This window comes from Bombus flavifrons, chromosome 17 (genome assembly GCF_040668555.2).
Source record: "Bombus flavifrons isolate JBK064 chromosome 17, iyBomFlav1_principal, whole genome shotgun sequence".
NCBI lineage: Eukaryota > Metazoa > Arthropoda > Insecta > Hymenoptera > Apidae > Bombus > Bombus flavifrons.
Genome location: NC_138458.1, coordinates 4,836,608 through 4,860,835, shown reverse-complemented (window position 1 = coordinate 4,860,835; position 24,228 = coordinate 4,836,608). Strand labels below are relative to the sequence as shown.

Genomic DNA, 24,228 nt, shown 5'->3' with positions numbered 1-24,228 from the left:
AATATAACGGGGAAAATAGTAAACTCAGTTTGTAAAAAAGAACACATTATATGGAGAATAAACGATATACTAAAGAAATTAATCAAATTTTTTGTTCATAAAATATATAGCAATTTTACTGACAGTATAAAGTAAAAACATATTACTAAATAACATTCTTATTACTTCTTACTAAAATTTGGATTTTTTATAGTAAATGATAATTTGTTTATTTTATACGACGAGTATACGCGTCAATCGCACTGAAATAAAGCTTTGGATCGACGTATATACGCGTCGAATGCAGTTGACTGGTTAAATTTGCAATGATTCTTCACGCTCCTAATTCTTCTTTAATATTCTCTTCAATAACTCCCTACTATTTTGCGTGTTCTACTTAAAACGTATTCTAAAGAAGCAAGTTGATGGGAAGTAATTTAAACAATTTTTTTATCAATTACTGTTCAATATTATTATTAACATCATTATTGTTGAATACGTTATTATTATCATTGCTCATCTAAGTAAAACAAATATCGCCAAATGCAATACACATTCAAACCTGCAATTTAAATAATTTTTTTAAGAATTACTATTTAATATTATTATTAACATCATTATTGTTGAGTACGTTATAATATTATCATTGGTCATCTAAGTAAAACAAATATCGCGCAATATAATTCACATTGAAACCGACAGCTTAAAGATGTCTAGCGAATGAAATCAATGTGAAGTGACTGGATAAAGAAGTTGGAATAGTTGACACTAATTTCTAATTATTACTTACTTATTAATTATATTATTTCATTATTTACGAACGTAAATTCCATACTTCAAACGTTCCCATCATCACGTAGGACGTTATACGCTAGTCAACAATGTTGTGTATTTTTTGCGCTCACAGCTAAAAGAAGAGGTTGCCTAGAGGAAACGTTCGATTACCATAGCACGTATCAAATATCACTTCGTCCTCGCAATAATCATACAGATCGGCCGTGTGCACAGAAACGACCTGTAGCGCGTGTTGAAGTCTTCAAAGTACTCGATACCCCGTCGATAAAGTGATTTGAGTAAATGATCCCCTGTGTACGTCGTCCGGTATCAATAACCGCTACAACACGGTTTGTTACAACCGTACGCGTGCCACAGTGCAACAATAAAAATGATCTGTACTACGTTTTCTCGAGTGTTGTCATTGTAAGTTGAAACTGGCCGATAGCTCGCTCGGTAAGAAGGTCGCTGCTATTGTTGTCCGTGAACAAATACGTAGCGGTTTTCGACATTCCACGCTGTTCGTAGCGCACCGGTAGGAAAGGAAAGAGAAAGAGGCAGGAGGAAAAGGTCGAACGTGCGCAATCAAGTTCCCTTCTTCTTCGCGCTACCTTCATTACCGTGTTAGTCTGCCCAGAGTTTTACGCTCAGGGAGTATCTGTCCCTCTTACCCAGGTCGGTAACGATGACCCTTTATTCCACCAAAGCTAAATCGACTGCTTTCCTCGACCGTCTACGATCGTGTCCCTTCCCTCTGCCCCTCCTAGAACGGTATTACATAACGTCTCGTAACGACTTTCATTAACTCGCGTCACGATACGCGTGTATTATACAAACAGTCTATAGATTGGAGGGTAGATAAATACGGGCAATTATTTCTGATTAATTATCCGGCGTTCGTTAGCCGGCGATAATTCAAACGACCGCACACGCCCGGAAACATATTTTTTGATGGAGATTTTATTACGGGTGAAAAAGAATTCCATGTTGAGTGGAGTATACAGTGGAGGACAGAAGTTTCAGGCGATTCTTTACTTGTCGTTAGTTTACAGTCGACATTTTCTTCTACGAAATTCACACGGATAAAATTCTCTAATTCATTTCAACTAAAATTAAAACTCGGTAAAGCGTAAAATAAAAACTTTTGCAATTTGCACTTATACATTCTGCACTTAGCCTAACAAAACACTCAATCACGTGAATACCAAGGATGTAAAGAATCAGAATAGAGTTGGACAGTAATTGATTATTTTTTAATCGATTTCTGTAATTGATTATTTAATATAGTCGCAGTAATAGTAATCGTCAATCAATCTATACGATCGTTAATAAATAAATCATAGTCACGAATAACTTGTATAACGGAGGATCATTAATCAATAATTTTTAAATCACTCAACGATTCATTTATATTTTATAAACACCTGTAATGTGTATTTATACATTTTGAAAATTGTACAACACGACTGACCGCGCATGTTTATAATGTTTTTTACATAATTCTGATTGGCTAGTACTGTACGATTCGGTGAAACTGAAATATTCATGGTGTTGCTATTACGGGAAACCTATGGAGTAAATCGTAATCAGAAACGTGATGATTAATGGGATGATTATTGATTAGTAAATTAGTCATTGATTGCAACAACTTTTGTTTCTGTCTTTGGTCATTAATCATTATTAAATAATCAGCAATCTAATCAGCAATAATCAGTAGATAAATTCTCGTTATAATTATATATAATTATATTTGTTAAATATATTTGTATTAATCAATTTCTCAATTTTTGTTAATATATTATATCATTAATATAATATAAATCAATTTCATCAATTAATCTTTCATTAATATAATACCAATCAATTTTTATAAATAATATAATATTAATCAATTTCTCAATTTTCATTAATATATTATATAATTAATATATTAAACAAAATTGAGGAATTGATTAATATATATTATATATTATTAGAAATTGTATATTAGAAATGGATTGAATTAATATAACTATAATTAACATATTAATTATATAATGTATTAACAATAATTGAGAAAGTGATTAGTATATGTTATATATTAGAAATTGATTGAATTAATATACTAGTATATTACAATTTTCTTTAATATGTTAATTGCATAATATATTAACAAAAATTGAGAAATTGATTAATCAGATAAAATAGGAATTTACATAAAATCACATGTACAAGAGGAATGTACAATTTGAAATTAAATTCTGATACCGGTCACTTGACTTAACATCAGTTAATCGAATTACGTTCCGCCCAACTCTGGTTACCAGAGTGTGTGATAGAAAAAAATCTTACAGATTCCAATCCACGCTGTATATTCGAGACGTTCGAAATTCCATAGGAATAGGAAGGGAAGCCACGCGGTCGCGCGTCGTTTCTTCACGCCGCCCTCATTATTGCTCGTCCTTCGAGCTTTACGATCGCGGGATATTCGTCCCTGTCCCTCAGATTGGTCACGATGAGGCCTCTGCTATCCTCGTTCGTCTTCGCTTCGTACACCCCTGAATATCGACTCGAAAGACCGCCCGTCGTCTCCTCAGCCAGCTGGCTTCTTATTCAGTCGCATTTCGTACGTGATGATGTAATCTGGAACACATCGAATCGTCCCAAAGCAGGTTGTTAAAAAATGACCATGTTTGGACGTTCTTGCGAAGGAAGAATTTTTGCAGCACATTTAAGAGCGTTTCTCTCACAGGAGAATAAAAATTACTAACATTTATTCGACGTGCGACGATCAAGTCGTAGAAAAATTAGAAATATCAGGGACGAGAAAATGGCAACAGTGGAGGTGAATGTTGCTCGTGCGTTACACACGTAATCTTCGTGTTCTTCGGATACTGTTCTTTCTGATCCTATCGATATTTATAAACGCGGACAGTGTCGCCGTTTGCTTCTTGTCATGACTGTTATCTTATTTCCACGGTGTCGGCATTTCCAATGGTTTCATAAATAAGGATAAGACTATCGCTTTTTAAGAATCGTTTTATCAGCGTAACACGTGTTGAAAATGTTGATCGCGTTGCCGCGTATACGTAGCTATACTCGTTCGATTGAATTATTAGCAACACGAGTAGAAAGAGAAGTCGGATACCTCGGAATTTATAATTAGCATACGGGCACCTGATGGATTTTCAAACTTATTTCTCTCGGAAACGAAGCCTCGAACGCAAAAATGTTATTCTTCTTTTTCCACTTGTTTCTTTATTTAGAATCACCACCGAAACGCTTGTACCGTGCTTTCGGAGATATTTTATATATGAACATTAATAAAATGAAAATGTGTTACTGGGGAATATTACGTTCGGATGGTACAGCATTCGGATATTTACATATTACACTATTTTATTATTTCCTGATATTATTAATATATTCAATGATATTATAATTATATGAATGGAGTAGGTTACAGTACTAATATTATAAAATATGTACGTATTTGAAACAGAAAAAATTCATTACTGGGAAATATTACGTTTGAGTGGTATTCAACATTCTGATATTTACATATTACACTATTTCATTATTTTCTGATATTACTAATATATTTATTGATATATATTATTTTATAATAGATTATATAAATGGATTATGTAACAGTACTAATATTATAAAATATTTACTTTATAATATTACATTATTATTTTATTATTATAATTAATGTTATATTATTAAATATATACTATATTTTTTATAAATATTTAAAACAAAAAAAATTCATTATTGGAAAATATTACGTTCAAATGGTATTCAACATTCTGATATTACTAATATATTTATTGATATATATTATTTTATAATAGATTATATAAATGGATTATGTAACAGTACTAATATTATAAAATATCTATTTTATAATATTACATTATTATTTTATTATTATAATTAATATTATATTATTAAATATGTTATATTTTTTATAAATATTTAAAACAAAAAAAATTCATTATTGGAAAATATTACGTTCAAATGGTATTCAACATTCTGATATTTACATATTACACTATTTCATTATTTTCTGATATTACTAATATATTTATTGATATATATTATTTTATAATAGATTATATAAATGGATTATGTAACAGTACTAATATTATAAAATATCTATTTTATAATATTACATTATTATTTTATTATTATAATTAATATTATATTATTAAATATATACTATATTTTTTATAAATATTTAAAACAAAAAAAATTCATTATTGGAAAATATTACGTTCAAATGTATTCAACATTCTAATATTACTAATATATTTATTGATATATATTATTTTATAATAGATTATATAAATGGATTATGTAACAGTACTAATATTATAAAATATTTACTTTATAATATTACATTATTATTTCATTATTATAATTAATATTATATTATTAAATATATACTATATTTTTTATAAATATTTAAAACAAAAAAAATTCATTATTGGAAAATATTACGTTCAAATGGTATTCAACATTCTGATATTTACATATTACACTATTTTATTATTTCTTCATATTACTAATATACATTTACCGGTCTGTTAAATAAATTGACTATATTATACATATACACAGTATTTTAATATTACATTATATTACTGTAGACTGGTACGTTTACTGATATAATATGGACAATATTTACCGATATTTACTGTATCTAACATAGCATTCGATTAGAGAGGACGGGGCTATTGTTTTACTATATCGAATTAATACTTCGAATTTCCGTAATTTTAAAATAGTTCGAGTAACTTTTCTCCGAGCTGCGGTTCAAACATCTAACATTAGTTACGTCTCATGTGGACGATCCTGTAACGGCGTTGCATGATCGTGGATGGTTGAGAACCGTCTTGATAGCGGACAACACGGGTGGTCTCCGGAGGCCGCGCCGTGGCGGAACGAGCAAATACGCCGTCGGCATTTTTGACGGTGAAATCCGACTAGGTGGGGTCCCGACGTACCCCGTGTCAGACGTCATTCTCGTGCCCTTCCCGCGTTGCTTTCCGATGAATACGCGTATCCTTGGTTCGCGCGAGACACGGAACCCGGGACACCCACCTCTTAGTCCGATCTTCTGAATGGTTTTGTGGCTCGGCCTGTCAGTTTCGAGTCTTGGGTCATCCGGTATATTAGGAGCCTTGGAATGTATGGATTTGACGGTCTTTTTATTTTTTATTTTGGAAATCGTTCATTGATAGTTTAAAGGAATGTGGGATTTTCGATGTTCGATGTTGCGTTCGCTGTTGGAATTGTTTGGAACGAAATATCCGATGCGGGTCGTGTTTCGTTTCTTGTAATTTTGTACCGTGTGTTTAGTAATATAATATGGAATAATACGATAATGCTTTCGTTGCGAACAAAATTACCTTTGAGATTTGTTCTTTTTAACTACTTGTATGTAGTTGTATTATTCGTTATGTTTTATGTAAATAAATGAATACATATTATGTTAAATATAAATATCAAAAATAAGTGTAAACGTAAATAACATGTAAAATGAATACATGTTTATATTATTTATACATTTACGTATATTATCATATTTACATATATTCATATGTATTCATATCAAAATATAAATATGTATTTATCATAAAATGAATGCATAATAATATGTAAAATGAATACATGTTATTATACATTATTTATGCATTTATACATATATTCATATAAAACTATAAATATGTAATCATCATTAAATGAATACATAATAACATGTAAAATGAATACACAATAATATGTAAAATGAATACATATTATTATATATTATTTGTGTATTTATATATATTATTATTTTTACATGCATTCATATGTATTCATTTCACCTATACTGATTTATATACATTATTTTTTATCATTTATTGTCATTCACATATACCATCATTTTTCCATATATTCATATGTATTCACTTTACATACATATTATCATATATTTATGTATTTCTCAGTTAAACATTTTTCCATATTATATTATAAAAGAAGCAAAGATGGAAATAAAATCTTTCATGGTATAATCAATTGAATTTACAAATAAGCGCTTCCTTATTTGTTTCACTTTTCTCAATCTTCAATGTCGAAATATTGTGGCTTCTTTGGAAGGAGAGAAAATATGTTTCTATTAGCAATAATTATCGATATGAAAATCTGTGCTCATTCGAAGGAAACACGAACATAAAGGAGTTGAGGAAACTGATTTCGTAATGGATTTAGAGGGGGCGTGTTTTGTTTTATGGAACCGGTTTTAATGAAACCGATTTGCTTTTCGTTAATGAGCAATTTGTTCGCCTCTGCCGGAGAAATCAACTAAAATGATTGTATAAGAAACATGAGACTCAGCAGGTGGATAGTAAATAACCATACAGTGTCGTTTCGTTTAATGAATCTTATAGTTTATTTATTTGTTATTTTAGGAACTTATTAAAAATCTAATGCATATATTATAGCCTTGTCAGTGTAACAGATGTATAACATAATGCTATTGGATTTAATTAACGTTGCAATTAATCTATATACATGTACAATATAGAGAAAAGTTAGAGAAGAAAAATTTATAAATTATAACGCCATTTAATATAACGTCAATAGTAAGATTTTATTTGAAAGATTTCATTTTGAATTGCAGCTTTTGTTTCAATCTTTTCTCCAATTTGCAGCCTGAAGTATTAATTCATTTCTTGAAAGAAAGTTTCATTATAGACATTTGTAATTAATAATATACAATTAATAATAATATAATAACTAATAACATAATGTATAATTATTTAGGAATATACATATAAAATTTAACACAAATATTACAAATGAAGTTTGTTAGACTTAATTCTATTTGCTTTATATATATAATTTTATTATATTAACTGGCGCTATTGCTTGCAGATTTATAAAATTTTTTTCTTGACATTTCTGTATGCTATATATATAATAAAACTATATATATGTATATATATATATAGTTTATTATTATTTTTATGTATAGTTTATGTATTTTTATATTTTTATATATAGTTTATTATTATTATTTATATATATATAGTTTTGTATGTATATATATATACAAAACTGATATAACTAAACCTAACAAACCTAACCTAACCTAACAAACTTTGTTTATGATATTTGCGTTAAATTTTATACGTATACTTCTATTTCTATAACATACAAAATACAAGTAACAATTTTAAATGGATAAACGATGCGGTATAATTGTAAAGCAGTTTCTGCACCTTGACCAGTGAGAAGCTACAAATATCTATAAATATCGTTTAATAATAAAGTAGTATAAATTACGTTTTAAATATGTGCAATTTACAAGCAAACAATCTGTCCAATTGCAAACCACAGAATAATTAGCATGAAACGTTCCGTGTTACGATTAATACGTTTAAACGATACGGACGGTGAACGTGTAATGACTCGTTTCGACAAGATCGATGGGGTTGTCGTGTACGTGACAGCGAGGGCGACGGTTGCGGCCCATAACAGAGCTATTTCCATGTCTTCTTCGGCGAACGCTTTCATTGGTATCCTGCCAGAAAATTTTCCCGGTAGGTATATATCCGTAAAGCTATAGAAACGTGTGTTACGACACCGGACCAGCTCTCGATGTTTCTCTTCGAGGAATCGTCTCGAGCATAAACATTACCAGGCCGTCGAAAGCTTAAAGTGGCACGAGTCGCGAATAAAGCAACCGGCCAATCCCCCTGATGGTCTACCTCGTGACTCTGGTCAGCCGCGGTTCCAACCAACTGAAAAGGGTCCAGGTAGTGAGTTCGCCCTTTGAAGAAAGACAACTGCGTTCCAAACCTGTATTTTAGACGCGGCGTTCTTTGACGAATTACCAGAAATTACCAGAAACTATCGTACCAACTAAATACATCCGAGGAAACGCCGGAATAGGCTGTATATTTTCTTTTCTTTTCTCTTCCTTTGGTCTTCATTTTTTCTCTCCTTTTTTCTTTTTTTTTTTTTTTTTTGAGTATGCGGAATAACGTAGAAATGCGTTGGTAAGAATAAGAAATCTTTAAACGTACGATACTTGGTTGTTTAGTCTGGGACACTTAACTCCTTGTTCTTTTTTACCCTTGGATGGTCAAACAGAAATATTGGGTTGACAACTAAGTGATTGCGGATATTGTCATTAGGTGGTATTGACAAAATCCGCAATCACTTAGTTGTCAACCCAATAACAATGGATAGCACAATGACGAAAGAGAAGCAAACAGAGATTCGTTTCATTTATTAAGCAGTAGCTACATACATGAACATTATTTTGTATATTTTATGTGCGTTTTTATATTACATGCATTCTGTAAATGTTTCCGTAGCTTTCGATATATATATATGTATATATATGTGTTATATATTAATCACTGTGTTTTATGAAAAATCTTAGCATACATTTAAAATGAAAAATAACATAAGAATATACAGATGGTAGAAATATAAGAAATAAACATAGATATAATAATAATACAAATATAAATTAATAATAAATATAAGATAAGAAAAGACATAAAAATAAAGTATCTACCTAAATGGTAAATAAATCGCGCAGTTAAGATATCGTAAGGATCGTTGGAAGAAACCGCCGAGATTATTTTACGCTAATTAGCATGATGGCTCTTGCATTTGTTAACGATTCGATAAATAAAATTTTATCAATTAACCCGGGTTTCAAAAGCTTCTTCTTGCACATGTATCTCGTTAGACAATTTTCTCTGATTGAGATTTACGTGACGCGTATGGTATTTTTTGATGGTAGAAGGCGGAAGGTTGCAAAAAGAGTTGACCTACACCTCGGAAGCACTGGGCGAAGCAGCCGCCTCGACGCATCAGCTGGTGATTCAAACACCAAGGCATCCCGGGGCGAATATCTTGCACCCTGCCGCACTCAAGGAACACTTAGAAATCCTGAAGGCGGCCACTCAGGTCACCGTACACCTGTTCGACACGTAAGTTCATTTTGTACTTTATTCTCTTTTTCTTTCTCTCACTCTTTTCTCTTGTTCGCTCCACCGTTTCGCCAGATACGTGGAAATGTATACGAAGTTGGCGGAGAAGGACCACGAATTTTCATTTGAATCTACATTGGACGAACTGTTGAATTCGTATGTCGAATGAAATTTTCTTATAATATGTAAGGCAAGTGATCTCGAATTTTACTGAATTATACGAATCAATGACATACTCTTAAAGATAGGAATTTTTCGTATATATATGTGATATACTATAAATAATACTAATAATAAATACCATAATATTATAGTAATATTGTAAAATGTATATTTATGTAGTACATTTTACAATATTGTATATATTGTATTGTAATATTGTAAAATGTAAAATGCATATATATCTAGTACATTTTACAATATATAGTATATATAGTATATTGTACAATATTGTAAATATTGTATTGTAATATTGTAAAATATAAAATGTATACATATATACTTACAATTAGCATTTTTCTTGAAATAGAGGAATCTTCTTAGTCTCTTTATTAATATAAAAGAATCTTTTCCGTCTTTTTTCTACAAGCTATGTTTAGTGCATGCTAAATATATTATATATAGTATATTTTACAATATTACTTACAATTAGCTTTTTCTTTTTCTTTTTTTTTACCATATTGGAAGAATCTTCTCAGTCTTTCTACTAATCAGTCAGAATCTGTTTGCAGTCTTCCTTATCGACTTGAAAGAAAGTTTCTCATCTCTGAGACTCATATGCCCTGAATTTTCTATTATTTCATATCAGCTCTTAAAGATCAATTTTATCGCGTCGCACGATATTCTGCGATATTATCCTCGATCCTTTTATCCGTAACTTCACTTGTCCCAAATTTCATTTGTTTCCATCTCCAGAATTTCTTCCCATTACAAACTATCCTGCAGGGAATAAGCAGAAGTTAACTTTCCATCAATTTATTAACACTTTACCGACCGCTCTGTTTCGGTTTAGACTATAATATCATTCTTTTCGTTCATCGCGAACGGTAAGTTTTTCAAATTGGTATAAAACTGTAGGAACTTACAAAGCAACGCAACTGACGCAACTGAACAAGGTACCTTAATACTAAATAACAAATTACTGCCCAAATAATGACAGATTGTCGGCGACAAAAAGCCGATTAATAGGCTATCGGTCGGTAAGCGTCGGCGACAGAAACCAATTAATAGACTATCGGTCGGTAAAGTGTTAAAACTCGTAGTATAATTTCATGGTTATAGAACGAGTTTCTGGTTAAGAGTGCAGCACGGTTGTAACACGTTGGTCGTGTAATTAATAATATACGATGCGTAACGATGGTTTACATTATCCTCTGAGAAAAAAAAAAAGAAAAGAAAACGAATGAACATATAAATTGAAATTGATTTGCTTGGAAATAAAACGTGAATATGTAAATATCACACGATTTGCCTATTTTCCAAAAACTTCGTAGACACCCTGTGAGTGGCGAGGAGACGGCGAAGAACAACGATTGCCATCGTTTCGATGTTGTTCGCAAGAGTCGATTCCTTGCCGCTGTTATCGGCGAGACGGTGGTTAAAGGGATGCAAAACTTGTTGTATTCATGAATGCATGCTTTCTGTGTCGTTTGCAGCGAGTGGAGGCTGAAAGACATGTGTTACGCGCTGAACATACCCAACTTCGACATGCACTACATCGACCAGGTAATTTAGAGCTACCACTTTATCTAGATATAAGTAGATACGCGATGTCACGTTCGTGTTCGTTGGCTGTTCAACTGTTCAGGTATTCGACGCGTGAACCACTCTATCGCGTTATCGTGCGTGCACTGTGACTCTTTCGATTTCTCATTAGGAAATTCTGAAACTAGCGATGGCTACGATAGCTACGAGACGAAGAGTAAGCTCGAGGAGCAGACATTGCTTTTCACATTTATTCATTTAGATCTTTTCTTTGTACTAGATGCAAGGAAATGTTGTTTAAAATATTACAAATGTTACGGTATAATAATATAATGTTATATATTACAATATAATAATATTGCAATATTATGACGATATTATATTATTACACATTACAATATTATGACAAAATTTGGTCACAATTATATGATTTCCATCCATCATACAATCAGTTGTTGTTTTCTGGATTTTTTCTTTGCATTAGATGCAAGGGAAAGTTATTTAAAGTATTATACATATTACAGTATAATAATACAACACTATACAGGGTGGTTGGTAACTGGTGGTACAAGCGCAAAGGGGGTGATTCTACGCGTAAAAAGAAGTCGAAAATATAGAATAAAAATTTTTCGTTTGAGACTTTGTTTTCGAGAAAATTGACTTTGAATTTAGGCTCGGTACGCGTGCACTTTATCACGTCTCGTTATAACGGATCTCACTGTAGATCGTTGTCTCGATGGAAAAATTAAAAAAAAAACTTTTATTCCATATTTTCGACTTCTTTTTTCGCGTAGAATCACCCCTTTCCGCTTGTACCAACAGTTACCAACCACCCTGTATATTACTATATTATGACAAACACAGTAGTACAGTCATGTTCAATCATTAGCTGAATCATTTGGTGCCAATTATATGACTTCGACCCATCGTAAAATCAGTTGCTGTTTTATGTGATTCCTTACAATGAATTTACGATTCAAGTGAGCTACTTATTGCCAGGAAAACTAAAATATCCACGATTTTATATTATGAAATAAAGTTAGCATTTATGTCGAATATCGAAATGGTAATCGCGCGGAGAAAGACAATCTCAACTGCAATTTTATTGAATTTCGGGTACGTTGTAGGGGGGCGGGAAGACGAGCAAATGTTTTGACAAAAAGAAAATGATACTTTACATTTACTACAATTTAAGAATTTGACTTGATTAAAAATGTGTTTGACGAAAAGAAAATATCACTTGTTGATGAAAATATCATTACATTTACTTCGATACAAGATATTAGAAATGAAATTGTATATGCATTTGCACAGAATTGCCATCCTAATAGCGGTAAGGTATGGTTAGATTAGGTATGGCTAGGTTAGGTTAAGTTATATGAGATTAGGTTAGGTTAGGTTAGATTAGGTTAGATACAATGGGTGGCTCAAAAGATCTAACCTAACTTGACTTTTGACCTACGATCGTTCCACTCCTCGGACAAAGTGTATGTTGCTCAAGACCCTCTACAATATATCTCAAGGTCAAAATCATTAGAGTCAAGGCTATTGTAATTACGTAATGTCAAAAATAAATCATAATAACTAAACTGCGGACCTTTATGCATTTTTGCGAGATTTAAAGGTACAAACACAAAATATTCGAAGTATAGTATCTGTTATGACAGTTAACCCTCGTTTGTTCCTCATTTTTGCAATTGAACGTGTCCTTCGTGCGTCAGATTCACACAATGGCGAAACATCGATGAAATGAAAAGATAAATAATTCATGTCATTAGCATACAATTCATCGCGCGTCAAAATCAACAAGTTTCAGGGAAATTGTTGTATAAGTGGTCAGACGATACAATCTTTCACCAGAAAAATGTGCAAAATTGACACGAGGGACCGGCGAGAGTCAGACGATGAAACAAATCTCCCTTTAAGCCTTGTTTCCTTAATTGTGTTCATAAGAACCTAAATTTGCATAAATATCTACAGTCTAATCGCAACGATCATTTTTGCCTGAGTAAGCAACCGTACAGTCGCTTATGGACTATGGACAGAGACATATTAATAATATTTAGAATCTATGCAAAATCATGGTAAAACAAATTCTCATGGTAATCTGTGTAAATTTATGGTAAAATCGCACTGATGATTCTCGTAGTCATCATCAATAATCCTTAGAAATAGCTTGTGAGCTTAAACGTACAACAAAAGAAAGAGAACAAAATCCCCGTAGGTTCCATTTCTAAAAATATGAAATATTTGAATATTTGAATATATTATATATTGTATTTTATATATATTATATATTATTATATGTTATATTATATAGATATATAAATAATAAATATATTTAAATATAATTTAAATATAAATATATAGTATAATATAAGTTAATATGTAATATATAATTTAATATAATATAAGTTAATATATAATATATAATTTAATATAATATAATAGAATATAATATATAATATAATATAATATAATATAATAGAATATAATATATAATATAATATAATATAATATAATATGATATAATATGATATGATATAATATAATATGATATGATATAATATGATATGATATGATATGATATGATATGATATAATATGATATGATATGATATAATATGATATGATATAATATGATATGATATGATATGACATGATATGATATGATATGATATGATATGATATAATATGATATAATATGATATAATATGATATAATATGATATAATATAATATAATATATAACTGAAATATAAATTTAAATATAATTATTTATATTACATTTATAATTCTACATATACATAGAATATATATATATGTGTTCATAGGTGTCCGTGAAAATACGTTTTCCTTGTAATCTAGCAACAACGCGAACGGAGGCGACGCGTAACGTTAAACGGATCGAAAGATTCTCACAGTTTAGTTTAATAGGAAAAGCTTAAGGGAAAATTGTGGCCATCGCTAGGCGTAGCACGTATCCGCGGCGGATCTGTCCGTTTGTGTCCTGAAGTCCAGTCACCATGTCGCAGCGTCGTTCCCCAACGACTCACGTACAGTCGTAAACGTCGAAAATTGAATACGACGCTTGAAAAGCCGAACAAACGTCGCGCCGGTTTGCACGTACAAAGTCGCACGCTCGTTTCCGCGCGCTCACGCGTGCTACATCGTTTCTTGCGCACCGCTAACGAGCGGACGCGTTAGACGCGTTTCGAGCGGCTGGGAAAAGGGAAAAGCACGAAATTACCTCAGCGTGAGAGACGCCGCGACGTCGAACGCGCCGCTTCCGCGATGTTACCAGCGCGAGTTTCACCGCACCGCACTCTGCTCTCCATTTAATGCTCTGATTTTCTTCTTTTCCATCGTCAGTCGAAGAACGACCGATTTTCATTCCGGCTTCGTTCCTCTCGACTCGGCAACTTCCAGCAATTCGGCGAGTTCGTTCGCGAGAAAATTAAGGACTAGTTTTGTTAACATATATTTTGTTAGCTTTTTCTTCATTTTTTTTGTAGGATTAACTATGCCGCATTGTCTTGATCCTTTCAAGTCCAATGTCCCTCATCCAAAGTAGCAGTTAAGGAGGAGACAAAACTGTTCGGATAATGGAATTTTCAGATAATGGACAGTAGAAAGATAATAGAACAATAGAAATACAGATTAAGTTTGATTGGTAGTTTCTTTAAATATTTATGGATGCTATATGTTTCTGGCTGCCAAGTCAGATAATTCTTTCAACACAGAGTGTGGTTATTCTTCTTGTACTTCCAAAAATTAAATTTTTTGAGTGTCACGAATGCCTCAATATGAGGAAACACCTCTTCCTTTACCATTTTCATTTGCTCTTTCCATTTGGATAAAATCGTTGTTATTAGACTACAGATTTTCATGCAGTTAAACTGGGTCAAAATATTCAATTTATAGGAATTGCAAGAAATACGTGGTATGATATACGCACAGAGAAATTTCAGTGAAAAAGGAAGAAAGAAATTGGAGGATCGAATATGAGAATTCTAGGGATTGCGGATTTTTATGCAATTAAATCGTGTCCAAATATTTAAGAAAATTCGCTAGGTGTATGTAGACTTTTGTAACCGACTGTAGTTCGAAAGAAACTCCGAGGATCGACCAACATCCGCGCGATTCATTATGTTTCAATCTCGAAGTTTCTGTTGAATGATAGATGTTCCGGTATGCAGGAATTGCCTGAAGTAACAACCGACTAAATCACACGGCGGTCTCCTGTATCTCAGACAAACAGGAATATTATTATCCCAGCGCTTATGTACAGGATGTTTCACTTTTAACGCGACGGCATCCTCTTATCCCTGTTTATTGAATCTCGCCGATTTATAATCGCAGACAAGATTGCTATTTACACAAATAACCTAATTGAAACATATATATATATATATCAATTGTGTATAAAATATATTTATAGAGCTATGAATTCGTGTAATTCGTAAAGTTCTAGGAGATTTAACCGTGCGAAGTTTTTATTTTATGGTTTGAATTAATCGAGGTTTGTACCCTGTACGTATGCAACCGAGACGAATACCTTTGTCTGCCTGGTTGCCGTGTCGCAGGCACTTTTCTTCGCCAAAATTGCTTTCCTGCTTTTAGGTATAGATTTCGGATTTGAAGAATAGTTTTTGGCAATATTCGAATGACAAATTATTTGGGCTACTGGTACTTTTATATTTGATATAAAAATGTTCGATACTGGAATTTTAAACCAACAGAAGTTGACGCGTATACCGAGATTTTGTAGATCTTGGGGCGGGATTTCGAATTGTCTTTGTTTTGTCACTTTATAAGTCAATTACAATGGTTTGAAAAGATGGTTGAATAGAAATAAAAAACGTGAAAATGCACGACGTAAATGAGTCATTATCAAGGATACAGACATATACATTTACGCACAGTATCCGCTGCAATTAACACGATAGACTGGTGATAAGTAGACAGCAGATGTTTGTGCATTTTTCGGGAATTTAAGATTCCAAATATCTATAGAGTGCGTGTAACATGCAATATTTAAAATACAGCACTTACTATGATGTTCGATAGACGAGACAAATTTCTATTTAGATAACATTTCTTTAATTGTGTTCACAAAACTATAGAACTGTGTTTAAATTTATCATACGCGTGTAAACGCTAGATCGATTCTTAACTGAACACGTTCGAAATCTGTTTTCTTGAAAACAAACCCTTAAACGGAAAAATTATTTATTTTACATCTTTTACTTACTTTCGCTTCTACGATGACATCTTATCGATCGTTTACTCGTACCAGTCGGTAATTGACCATACGGTAATTAGTATACTTGATAAACGTTCAAACTCGATTTTCTCGAAAATTAAACCTTAAATGACAACATTTTATTGCACATTTTGTTCTTATTTTTTCCAAAGGAATCACCTCGTGTTCGCTTGTACATTTTATTCGCTCGGACCCTGTATATGTATGTATAGAAATATATCGAATATATGTTTGCAACGAGTATCTTGTACCTTCTATATAGATTTTCAAATTGGTTTCAAATTTCACGGTGTCACGTTACAATGTCAATAAACCGCGAAACGTTTTATACAGTACGTGTTCGTACGTATACGAGTCGAAGAGCTGCCACGAATTCAACGTAGATCATTCGTAGCAAAATTTCACTTTATTTCATTTTCGTTCAAATTAAAAATTTCTTCTCTCACACAAAGTACCTTCGATCACGCAGCGAACGTCTGTTAAATCGCCGCTGAAACCTACGATTCGTCGACTGAACATGCAGTTGAAGTGAAAGCCTGTGTAATCGCGTTAGTTGGAAAAATGAAACAGTCGATGGGCAAAAAACGAGCTTAACGCGTTCTCGATTAAATTCGTGGTCGCGTTACTCGACCAGACCACCGCGACGATGGTGTAACAAATGTCCGCTAGGTTCCTCGAATCCTATCCAAATTCATATTATTCGTAAATCAAGGGGGCCGAAAAAACGAAACGCTTGGCTGGAGAGACCGCCCTATTCGAGTTTCCGAGAACACACAGGTGGCCTCCCATAATGCCTTCCTACCAAGAAAAACCTTATGGCGATCGTTAGTGTCCACTATCGAAGAAAAGGAGAAATAATCGTAAATCGGTGCCGGGAACGTAGCATTCGTCATCCAATAATCCATTAAATACATCAGAGCATGACAATTTCTTTCGTCTAACGCTGCTAGGGAAAATTCTTCCGCGCTGATGGCTGATCGTTAGACTGCCGATTTTTTTCCCTTCTTCGGACATTCCATAGGTTCGAAAGTGCGCGTGATATGCAAAAGTATGCGAGATATCGGAAGCGTCGTATCTCTTACGATATTACGATATTTGGGAGAAGCAAATTTCTCTGTGGATTTCAGTTTTTTAATTATATTCTATAATATTATAATTATAATTATATTAAATTATATTTTAAGACATGAATTTACATAAATATCTGCCATGATTACTACGTAGCTACGATGTTGAACCGCCATCACTGTGATGATGTGATCGATTACTCGAACTCGCCGAATCGATAATTTCCGCGATACATCGCCCAGTCCTCGCTTTGTCTTCTCTTAGTCTTCCAATTTCTCTCGTATCTGTCATTCATCTGTTCGACGAATGATTCGAATTCCTGAACAAACATTGGCATACGCGATTGTATGTAAAGAAATTGAAAAGATGTCACGTGATTTGTTTGTAGTTCGATATAAATAGATTTCACGCGAGCTTTTCTCGTTAGGTACAAATACCGTGGACCAGTTTCTAACCAATTTTTAATTGCAGATCTTCGATAGAATTATACCATGCGCCATCATTACCCCCCTCGACTGTTTCTGGGAAGGTAGCAAGCTCTTAGGACCGGACTCTCCTGTGTATATACCGTAAGTATCATACATATAATGTGTGTATAAATATATGAGTATATAAATAAGTAAAATTGAATGAAAAAAGTAAACAAAATATAATTAAATTAAACGAATGAGAAATAAGACAAATGTATATAAATGAATAGGAAATAATAAACGAAACACTCATTTGGTGGTAATGACAAAATCTGCAATCACTTTGTTGCCAACCTAACCTAACCTCAATAGTAGGAGAAATATATGTATATATTTACATATAACGTATAACATTTTTTCATATATATATATATTATATAAAATTTATACATGTGCAGTGTCAACATCGTCACGTAGACTTCGAAATGTTTCATCTCATCTCATCAATATCTGTCTAATCGTTAGACCACGGATTTCTACGCAAACTCACTTGTCCATGCATATGACAGAAAATACGAAAACTGGTATTGAAAATTCGTCTACCTATGAAATATCAGATAAGCCATTATACTCTTGATATTTGATACGTTATTATACATATTTATATATTATACATTTTCTATAGATTGTTCGCACTCTACGTAATAATATTGGGTTGGCAACTAAGTGATTGCGAATTTTGTCATGACCACCTAATGGTAATATATATAATAATGTATAATGATATATATAATATAACAATATAAATGTTTCTCATAAATGCATGGAATTCCGTAGTCTATTAATCATTATCGGTATATCGTTCTACAAAGAGAAATAAATAGATGTATATACATTATAGAAAGAGAGAGTGAAGTGGTTTATTTAGCCTTTGAATTATTTTTTCCACGGTAGCGGCACGCAGATGCACAAGCCAGTGCACTGGACGAATCTCAATCCATTGTGGATGCTGGACGAGATGAAGAAACTGCAGTTCATGTTTCCCTTCAAAACTCTGGAGGACTACATGAAGAGGGCCGGGATAACGAACGGCTACCAAAGCAAGCCCTGCCTCGACCCAGCGGACCCTGAGTGTCCGGAAACCGCGCCCAACAAAAAATCCCAGCAGGTAAGCAAGTAAGCAACCAGGCAACCAAGCAAGCAACCCAACAAACGCACCTTGTCTCCGAGATTGTAGTACCAGCGGAGCCGTGTGTCGACCGATTAAGGTGAAAGTCTTGGCGTGTAATTGTTGATACACGGGTAGTCCCGGCGCGTTTCGTGGCGTCGTCTTTTGATACCGACAAATTCGGATTAAATTGCGCAAAAAGGATACTCGTAACAGTCGCTGTAAATTAACTTGGTAAAAAGAAAAAAAAAAAGAAAAAGAAAAAAGAAGGAGGGTACCTTGGAATGTACGAGTTTTCTTGCGTTCTTTCCTCCTTTTTATTTTTCTATCTTTTTTTCTTTTTTTTTTTTGTTTTTGTTTATTTCGTTTACTCGCACCACGTTGTATTTCTTTCCTTTTACTTCCTTTGGTTTTCTTTTTCTTTTTTTTTCTCTTTCTTTTTTCTTGCGTACAATTATCACGTTCTTCTCGCGTAGGTCAGCCATAAACTGCGATGGTTAGCAGAAGTAAAATCGCTGGCAACAGTAGTAGAATGGTTTTTGATGACTCTGATGAGGCGAAATAGACGTGAAAACATGGCTTGGCGAGATAGGCTTTTTTTTCTTCGATTAGATGCTCGTCTCAGGAACAGGCTTTTTTTAACTTGATTTTAGAGAGAATTTTTATTGTCTTTGATACACTTGTGACATGATAACATCTTATATATTAGGTGCTTTTCTTGGTATGAACAGAATATCGTGTTAAATGGTATTTCTGCGCATCGTTTAGATATAATTACTTGTCTTTTCCCAGTTTTAACATTAACATTACCAAATGGCCGGTTTCAACGTTTAATGTAAAATTGTACATTTACTGTTATTTCCTTTATTCATCTAATTTTATGTAAGTTCTTATGTTATCCGATTAATCAATTTCTCAATGTTTATTAATATATGAGATTACTGTTTATCGCGTCACATTGCTAAAGCAGAGTTGCATTTTATTCACAAAAACACACGGTTCTTTGAATCTAATTCTTCTGAACTTTTATTACAATTTTCGTTTCTTTTTACGAATACGCGTCGCTATTGAAAGCTTACGAGAATGGTGCAACACACTGTCAACAATAATTTTATTGGAAAAGTACAGCTACGTTTTAATTTTCAATTTTACTATTTTAGACATTTTTATTAGGATCTTCGTTTCTTTCTATACTTACACTATACGTAGATCAGTCTCAACTGTAGTTTGATTAGAAAATTAGAAAGTTTCATGAAAACACACAGTTTCTGTCTGAAGCTAATTTTCTAAATTTTTATTATAATCTACGCTTTTTCTTACAAATTCGAAAACTTCCGAGGAGGTTGCACCGCGCGTGGAATTATAATTAGAAAATTTAAACTAAATTTCATCCATGAAAATACGCAATTCCTGCCTCTGTCTAATTAAACAATTTTTTAAATTGTTAATATTTTTATTACAGTCTCTGCTTTTTCTTGCACATTGATATGGAAAATTATCAAGAACGTTGCACCGCACGTGGAATTATAATTAGAAAATTAAAACTAAATTTCATCCATAAAAATACGCAATTCCTGCCTCTGTCTAATTAAACAATTTTTTAAATAGTTAATATTTTTACTCCAATCTACTAAAAACTATCGAGGACGTAGTACCGCACGTGGTCCGCCATCAGTTACAATTGCATTAAAAAATTGAAACTAGATTTCATCCACACAATATTTGCCTGCATCTAATTAAAAAAAGAATCTCTGAAATTATTAAAATTTTCATTATAATCTCCGCTTCTTCTTGCAAACATCGCGTCGATGTGGAAAACTTTCCTCGACCATGTAATTTAACTGAGACATGAAAACTATGTTTCATTCACAGGAACACGCAAGCCTCGTCTAAACGTAATTTCCTATTAATTAACCTTCTTTACAATTTCCGCTTGCTGCTGACGCGAGTTCGCGTCCGAATATCGGAAAGTCCGAAAACTGCAGCGCACGCGTGCACATGCATTGCGTTTTGTCGATTAACCAGCGGTGTATCCCGAGTGGGCAAGTTCGTGACACGCTTGTTACGACAGACGCCGCGCGCCGAGACCATTGGCCAACGTTTGCGCGCAGCGTGCAGGCAAAAAGCTCGCCAACCGCTTATTAACACGCTTGTTCGTGCGTCAGACGGATCGATGTTATAATTCATAGGGCTACGTGCAATTATGCCGGGTCCGTTTATTAGCCTTAATTCCGTCTTGGCCTCGTTAATGGCGGGATTTATGGCTGCGATCGATCTGTCGTGGGAGGCCAACGCGGTTCAAACTGATGCACGTAAATAATCGTCTATTGCTATTACGAAACGCTATTGGGAAACGTTCAATTAGAAAGCGATCGACAAGTTGGTAGAGAAGTTGGATGCAGGGTAGTCGACAGTATCAGGCCAGTTGCTGAACAAAATTTCCTGAAATTGTTGAGAATTGTGGATCTTTGAAGCCGAAATAATGTTATAGGAACACTAAATTTACACTAACGATTCATATTAAAATAGTAATATATTTATCTTATGGACGATTCCTTATATATTTATCGATACATACTTGCACGCGTCTCAGCACTTTCTTCCATACTCAACTCTTAACCGACTCTTACCGACTGACTAGTTTACCCTCTGTTTTCGAGACGCCGCGCACACACATACCTCCACACACCGACACTCACATACAAGTATCTATACTACGCATTTAATCCAGTGCAGCACAGAAAATTATACATATCTCAACAGAAATATTCGTCTTTATGCGAGTTAGGGTAATGCGCTGCTGTGTAACGTTCGACAAGAGGGTGGACTTGGCTTAGTGTTGGCCAGGTTACGTGGAATATTGCTTTTTTATTTAATTTGTACATCGGTCATTTGAAGGTCCTGTAAGGTTGGCGTTAAGGAATGCACACTTCCACTGAGAAAAACATAAAAGATATAAAAATACGAAGAATACAGCAGCCCTGGGAAGAAATAATTTGCACCGTACAATGTTTCCCTTGGAACCAAACACTCGTTCGCTCGAACCTTCTTCAAGCAAACTGCAACCCCAGAAATAAATTCCATTGCTCTCGCTTAAATGTAACACTCCGCCATCCACGAAACTGCATTAGAGCGTTGCGTATAAAACGAGGAAGACAATTGTGGCAGAAGACAAAATGAAGGAAGAAAAGGAAGAGAAAAGTGAGAAAACAATTCGTCTTCAGCTCGTAATTTCCTGAAAGCAGACACGAGACAGCGCACTCCAAAATCAAACAGAAATCGCTCGATATCGGTGGCTGCTGTAAATTCGTCAGAAGATTGCAAAACGGACGACGTCTGGCGCGTGTCTGAGAAAATGCCGAAGCAAAGGATCCATCGTATCGTAGCGACTCGGTCACCGCCGAAGAAAAGCGTCGGTGTCCCAGTGGTAGGGGAAGGAGGTCAGCTAAAAATTCCACGCGCCTGTCTATCGGCTGGTAGCGCGAGACGTCGCCGGGTCGACGAAATTGCTATCAAAATACCATCTCGTAGCGACGGAATTACCGAGGCCGCGGCGGCTACGATGTAGGGGAAGGCTGCGGATGCCTAAGATTCGTTTCATAGGATCGATGTCCGGAATAACAAGTGGTCACTTGGAATTCCGTGGCCGATGACGACCGGTTGCGCGCACGTAGCGAGTCCGGTAGGTCCTGGACAGTCGCACTCGTCCATTCCGCTTTGATGTCCGTGGCGCGGAGCAGATATTCCGCTGGCCGGAGCCGGCGACCTAGCCGCGGTAATGAATATTTAATTGGCCGTGCTTTGCTTCTTTGTTGCGCCTGTTTCTGTGTGCAGATACACGGCGCGAGCGCGTGCGTGCGTGTTGCATCGTCGCGATCAAAATGGAGAATTTTTTCAGCGCGTGAAAAGTCGATGGAGAATGCTGATTTCCAAACGGTGGATTCACCAACGGCGACTTCCTGGGGGAGCCGATGGAAGCGCGAGTGGAGGGTAGGAGGAAATACGTGCGGTATCTGCGCCAGGATCTATAGAACCGGAAGTGCGAGGGAAGCGGGCGTGGAGCGTATTCGTGAAGCACTTGGGGCTTCAGCCTCGGCTTTTTATCGATGGATTGAGTTAGGGGTGGAAGCAATGATCGGGGTTAGGTTTTGGTTTGGGGTAAGTTTGATGATATGGAAGTTGAGCAGTGTAGACGTTGTTCTTTGAAGAGCGATTTTATGGAATTGTTATTGATATCGATGTTTGTAACGTGATAATGAATCGTGAGAAGGTTTGGTTAATTACTGATAAATGATATTTGATTAAGTGCAAACGTATTGCCTATTATATAATTTTGAACTTGATTTTTATGAAATTGAAGAATATAGAAATTAAGAGTAGTATAAAATGCATTGTAGAAGTTGAAATAGATTGTTTATAACATATTAATGAATCGTAAGGAGGTGTGGTTAATTACTGATAATTGATATTTGATTAAGTGCAAACGTATTGCACATGCTACAGTTTTCAGCTCATTTTTTATGAAATTGAAGAATATAGAAATTAAGAGTAGTATAAAATACATTGTAGAAGTTGAAATAGATTGAAATAGTATACAAAGACAATGTTATTTCCATTATATGTCCTCAAGTCTTTAAACATTAATTTTTTCAACATGCACCAAAAAGACTTAATTTATTAATGAATATCTATCAATGTTCATAGACATCAAAAATTGATATAATATACTTGTACAATTTAGATGACTCGTATTAAAAGCAACTTCATTATTGAATTCACTCGCGCTCATAATCAGTTGGGTTTAAGTATTTCCATTTTTACTAAAATATACCGTACAAATGTTCACTTACTGACATTCACACTCAACTATATTTATTGTT

At 33.9% G+C, this 24,228-nt stretch overlaps 1 protein-coding gene across 2 annotated transcripts in view; it reads left to right on the top strand.

Annotated features, from left to right (window-relative positions):
• Positions 1-24,228, top strand: part of ptc (protein patched) — an 87,718-nt gene that overhangs the window by 44,453 nt on the left and 19,037 nt on the right. The window contains exons 3-6 of one of the 2 annotated variants that reach the window (XM_069130530.1): positions 9,545-9,734; positions 11,390-11,459; positions 18,242-18,339; positions 19,135-19,348. In XM_069130530.1, the coding sequence (XP_068986631.1) occupies positions 9,545-9,734; positions 11,390-11,459; positions 18,242-18,339; positions 19,135-19,348 (572 nt within the window). Of the gene's footprint in view, positions 1-9,544; positions 9,735-11,389; positions 11,460-18,009; positions 18,116-18,241; positions 18,340-19,134; positions 19,349-24,228 lie in introns of those variants that run through there. The other variant, XM_069130531.1, reaches the window with a different exon arrangement.